This window comes from Stomoxys calcitrans, chromosome 1, assembly GCF_963082655.1.
Source record: "Stomoxys calcitrans chromosome 1, idStoCalc2.1, whole genome shotgun sequence".
Taxonomy (NCBI): domain Eukaryota; kingdom Metazoa; phylum Arthropoda; class Insecta; order Diptera; family Muscidae; genus Stomoxys; species Stomoxys calcitrans.
In genome coordinates this window covers 66,007,545-66,013,672 of record NC_081552.1, presented here as the reverse complement: position 1 = coordinate 66,013,672, position 6,128 = coordinate 66,007,545, and the positions used below count along the sequence as shown (strand labels likewise).

Here is a 6,128-nt window from a genome sequence, read left to right as displayed (position 1 = left end):
TCCTTACAAGCCGCAATTTTTGTCCAATCAGTCCAATGCGATGTTTTATAACGACTTCCAACAACTGTGCTATATGCGGCCAAAATTAGTCTATAACCTGATGTAGCTCCCATGTATACCGGTCTCTCGATCATCCTTTCTCAGTTGGTAGAAGCTTGAGTTTTTGCTGGTTTGACAGAAGTTTGGTATGCGGAATTAAATTGTGTTCTACAACTTAATTCATTTTGTATAATTTTTAGCAGAATCTACGATAGTGGTTTGTTCTCAAGATTCGACACGGCCGAACTTAGCAAGCTTTTACTTGTTTTTATAAACATTAATATAAATTTGTTATTTCGTTTATTATTTTTTTTTCTGTCAATTTTTACATTATCAAAAACATTTTTAGGCCTACACTTTTTTATTTTTCTCTCAATTTCGAAATCTTTTCAGCAATACATTTCTTTTGATGACACTGTGCGACTTCTTTTTTCTTTATGGCTTCAATGTTTTCTAAGGAATTTTGTATAGCAGGCTGAACAGATTCAAAATTCTTAAGCTTATCTTCTTGAGTAGCTAACTTAGAAATGATTTCATTGAGCAGCTCTGCAAGTGGCTGCATTTCTTCTTGAATCGCTATGTTACTGGAGTTCTCTTGTAGTTGTTTTAGTCGTTGCTCAAATCCTTTCAACTTCAATAATTTTTCTTCAATTTGCCTCTGAAGATCTATTAGGACCTGTCTTTCTCCTGCACCACAACCAACCGATAATTTATTTAAATATTGTAATGTTTGGTTTAATTTGCTGGTATGCTTATCGTAATTGTCGTTTATAATTCCTCCAACTTTTTGTTTTATTTCACTCGTTGTGGTGGCGAAGTCACTGAAGGCCTTATTGACATGGCAATGATCAAGAATGTTTTCAGTTTGACCATACAAAGTTTTAACCTTCTTTATGTGTTCAGTTTGCTGATTATGACTGAGATGAGAAATCTATTTTGAATTCAGGCGCTTTTTATTAAATGTAAATTTGCTTCTTACCGTTGTTTTAAAGAGTTTAAATTTTCATTGAGACTATTGATATCATTTTTCAATAGCAGTATATCAATCGCTAATTGTTGTTGTCTTTTAATTGTTCCTTCAGTATCTTGTGCCCATATTGAGGATAACCTTGTTAAAGTTATAATTAGGAAAAGCACACTTTTAATTTTGAGATTCATTTTGCTACAAGTATTCTCCGCGCAGTTAATCAACAACTAATGATAATGAGTGCTCGGTACTCATACCATGAATCTATCTAGTCAGTGATTGTGAATTGTTATCAGCTATTATGAGCAAAAAAATCGCGGAAAACAAATAGAGGTATAAGTTGACTGACAATACTGCTACCTCGAAAATATTGATTGATATTTATATTTAAAAAATTTTAATAAATGCCGACCCCACAAAAATGGTACAGGGAAGGGTACGAAGTGTTAACACGTTCACAATGGTATACACATATATCAATCTAGAAATGATATATGTTTATAGAAAGCTCATTATATTGTTTATAAGCCACCAATGGCATTTGCTTCTGAGTTTATTAAAAAAACCAGTAAAAGCGTGCTAAGTTCGGCCGGGCCGAATCTTATATACCCTCCACCATGGATCGCATTTGTCTAGTTCTTTTCCCGGCATCTCTTCTTAGGCAAAACAGGATATAAGAAAAGATTTGCTCTGCTATTAGAGCGATATCAAGATATGGTCCGGTTTGGACCACAATTAAATTATATGTTGGAGACCTGTGTAAAATTCAGCCAATTCGAATAAGAATTGCGCTCTTTGTGAGCTCAAAAAGTAAAATAGAGAGATCGGAGCTGTATCGGGCTATGGACCGATTCAGACCATAATAAACACGTATGTTGATGGTCATGAAACAATCCGTCGTACAAAATTTCAGGCAAATCTGATAATAATTGCGACCTCTAGAGGCTCAAGAAGTCAAGATCCCAGATCGGTTTATATGGCAGCTATATCAGGTTATGAACCGACTTGTACTTTATTTGACATAGTAGTTGAAAGTAACAATAAAAAAAAACGTCTTGCGAAATTTCAGCCAAATCGGATAGGAATTGCGCCCTCTAGAAGCTCAAGAAGTCAAGTCCCCAGATCTGTTTATATGACAGCTATATCAGGTTATGAACCGATTTGAACCATATTTGGCACAGTTGTTGGATATCGTAACAAAACACGTCGTGCAAAATTTCATTCCAATCGAATAAGAATTGCGCACTCTAGAGGCTCAAGAAGTCAAGACCCCAGATCGGTTTATATGGCAGCTATATCAGGTTATAGACTGATTTGAACCATACTTGGCACAGTTGTTGGATATAATAACAAAACACGTCGTGCAAAATTTCATTTCAATCGGACAAGAATTGCGCCTTCTAGAGGCTCAAGAAGTCAAGACCCAAGATCGGTTTATATGGCAGCTATATCAGGTTATTAACCGATTTGAATCATACTTGGCACAGTTGTTGGATATCATATCGAAACACGTCGTGCTAAATTTCACCCCAATCGGATAAGAATTCTGAACTCTAGAGGCTCAAGAAGTCAAGACCCAAGATCGGTTTATATAGCAGCTATATCAAAACATGGTCCGATATGGCCCATTTACAATACCAACCGACCCACACTAATAAGAAGTATTTGTGCAAAATTTCAAGCGGCTAGTTTTACTCCTTCGGAAGTTAGCGTGCTTTCGACAGACAGACGGACGGACAGACGGACGGACAGACGGACAGACGGACGGACATGGCTAGATCGACATAAAATTTCACGACGATCAAGAATATATATACTTTATGGGGTCTCAGACGAATATTTCGAGTAGTTACAATCAGAATGACGAAATTAGTATACCACCCATCTTATGGTGGAGGGTATATTAAAGTTATTCTTGATGGAGTTCGGGCGTTATAGTCTTATATTTGGCTGGAAAATTATAACCAGCTTTTGTTGGCAAACTCAAAAATTCCAAATACCCTGTTTATGCCGCATACCTTGGCCTTTTTGTGTTAAGTCAAATGAATTTTCATATCCAGATGTCACTTTTCATCTTAGATAAGGCTAAAAAGTAGTTGCGTTAAGTTTACTACTTGTTCTTTTGTATTAGCTCACCGAGTGATTTCTCGTTCATTCAATTTGTTACCATCGAATAATAAAGTTAAAAGTCATCGTCTACTTAACCATAAATTTCTACGTTTTCTTAAAGAGGAACCATTTTGGTAAGGCTAAGCAACCGAACTCTCCCTCGTGGCTTACTGAAACCTGATTTCGTTTGTTTTTCGTATTTCTTTCTGCTTTTTAATTCCATATCACCGACATTGAATGGATATATTTCCGAGATTTAACCAAATCTACCATCTTTTAGGAAATCCAAATTTTTGCCAGTTTCTAATTCCTAAGTTCAGCCAAATACTCTACATGGTCCTTCGAACCGGATTTGGAAAGCCTAAAAGAAATTTTTCATCCACAATTGCAATTTCGTTTAAGCAGAAATAAAATCGAATCCAGGTATGTTCGGCTAATGAAAAACTATTTTCGTATAAAAGTAGAGGGACAGAAGTTACGTAACGTGGTTTTCCTCACAAAGTTCCTTTTCTGCGGAGACAGGTGTTAAATGGTGCATTTAACATAGAAGTCCAAAAAAGAAAAAAAAAAAAAAAATCTAAATGAGACTACATATGTGCTCTTAGATAGCAACAACATTTATATTCCAATAATTTGGTACAATTGCTCGTACATTGTGTAAGGCGAAAATAAACTTCCAATCTCTTTGTTGGGCATCGATTTAACATACCCAGTGGTGAGAATCCCATTCCTCTTCAATCCATTTGATTCGGCACTTTAATTGGGAATATCAATGCTAATTTTTGCCTGTTTTGTTGACATACGCGTCAATCGTTGGTCAAGATCTGCTACAGCACTGCTCCATAATAGATAGCAACAGCGAATTGATATAGCAGTCGTGAGCAGCGGTAGCACAGTTTCGTTTTTGTTTTGATTCAGCTGACTATCAAAACAGGTTCCCTTCCATAGGGATTTATAACACTCCATTATGGGTACCGTTTATGTATTCATGATAATCAGATCATAAAATTGAAGGAGAAGTAAAATATCAAAAGGGCAGTGTGTTGTCGGAAGCCATATCCACTTACATCGTTTTTATACTGTCATTATTTTGCCTTTGTTCGCCCTATTTGTCATTACTGATATTGTTGATCAAAGCAACGTGTGTGAATTAAATATAGAAAAGTTAGAAAGTGCTACTTGCTACATTTATCGACTTTTGAAACTGCGGACTATAAAGAGTAAATTTCATTGCGGAACGAGATACGTCAGAGGACCTTAGTTTTTGTGTTTATTTTTGGTTGAACACAACATAGAGACAAAAGTATTTTGGCGATATATACTTTGGGAAGAATTCCAAAAGGGGCTGGATCATAAAGACACCATCAGTTAGAAGACGGCATTAAGGGCAGTGAAGAAGCCTTAACCTCTATAATCCTACACCAAGTTCATGGCCCAGAAGGAGAAAAGAACATCAAGGAAGAATACCAAATTTGAACCAAATTCTGGGGATTAATGCAGGTATTTTGTGAGATAATAAAAGTGAAGTCGAGCTAAACTATATTAGATCAGATTCGTGAATGGTCTTTAGTTTTTGTTGTTCCTACGATAATTTTTTTGGATTTCCGATACGAGTTGCATCATTTGTAGACTATTTTTTTCGTTCATTTTTTCTTAAAAATTATTAAATTTACCATTGAATTACCCTGCCATAAACGAAATTTTCCTTCTAGTCCATTGTACGGATACAACTTATGTGAGAATATTCCACATGGCTGCATTTGTGGTCTTCGATTTTCAATCCAATTGCGTTTGCCCACATATGAAAGGTTTTTCTAATTGAGGTTAAATTTTGGAGTATATTTTGAATTTTGTTTTTGCTCCAAAAGGGCAGGAAGTTGATTGGATCGAAGTTTTGAATTCATTCGTTTTACATTTAATTTTCTTATACTCTTTTTGAACGGGGTTTACAGATATTTTTCTAATATTGATATATATGTTCGTTGAGATTCTGAGGTTTGGACTATTGTGTGGTCAGAATGTCCGCTTTGACAAGGTTTACGCAAATATCTGACGCTTTGATTATTTTCAACGCCGATATTTGCGGAGAATCTCTCAACAATTCTTCAGTCTACTCTTTGGAGGTACATAAGGAAGAACTGCGAGATATTTGGCAGAGAATGAAACCCACGTATGAGGAAAGTGTTCAGGAACTAATGGCTTCTGCGGACGAGAATAGCAAAGCTGATCTTGAGACTATTCGAGCCCGGTACCACAGCACTTACACTACATATGTCGATTCTGTAGCTAAGATAAGTGCCTGTATAGAATCCAAACGGGCGTCGATATCCAATCCAATTCCGATGAATACATCTTCCGTCCGAGATGAATATCCGTCAGTTCATTTACCACCGTGTGACACAGAGCTCTTTCACGGAGATTATCTAGCTTGGCCGACCTTCCGAGACTTGTTTACGGCCATCTATATAAAGAATTCGAGGCTTTCACCGGTGGAAAAGCTTTTCCATTTGAATAATAAAACGCGAGATGAAGCCAGGGATATTGTCCGCAAAGCCCCATTGACCAATGAGGGCTTTGATATTGCCTGGAAAGCTCTGCAAGTTCGGTATGAAAACAGGAGGTTGCTTATAAATAGCCAACTGAAGGTTTTGTTTAGCCTTCAAAGAATATCTGTCGAATCCGGAGACTCCATAAAGGAGATTCAAAATTCCATCAACAGCATAATATCTGCTCTGAAACTCTACCAAATCGAGATACAAAGTTGGGACCCTATTTTCGTCTACCTATGTAGCACTCGACTTCCCGAAAATACCCTTTCATTATGGGAGCAGTCTGTCAATAACAAGACAGAATGTCCGTCCTGGAAGGACCTTGATTCCTTCCTCACTAGCCGATACCAAACGTTGGAGACGGTTCGAAATTTAAGTGATCAGCCTTCCACTTCTAAATCGAGCGAACCTCCCAAAGTTAATGTCAAACTATCCGGTCAGAAACGGGTTAATTCTTATCAGAA

General features: G+C 36.8%; 1 protein-coding gene across 1 annotated transcript; it reads right to left on the bottom strand.

Annotated features, from left to right (window-relative positions):
- Positions 1-322: 322 nt before the first annotated feature.
- LOC106095042 (myosin-9) lies at positions 323-1,261 on the bottom strand. Its single transcript, XM_013262283.2, has 2 exons — positions 1,019-1,261; positions 323-956 (listed from the first exon to the last, which is right to left on the bottom strand). Exons 1-2 carry the CDS (start codon positions 1,195-1,197, stop codon positions 401-403), a joined length of 735 nt encoding a protein of 244 aa, XP_013117737.2. The 5' UTR covers positions 1,198-1,261; the 3' UTR covers positions 323-400.
- Positions 1,262-6,128: the final 4,867 nt, after the last annotated feature.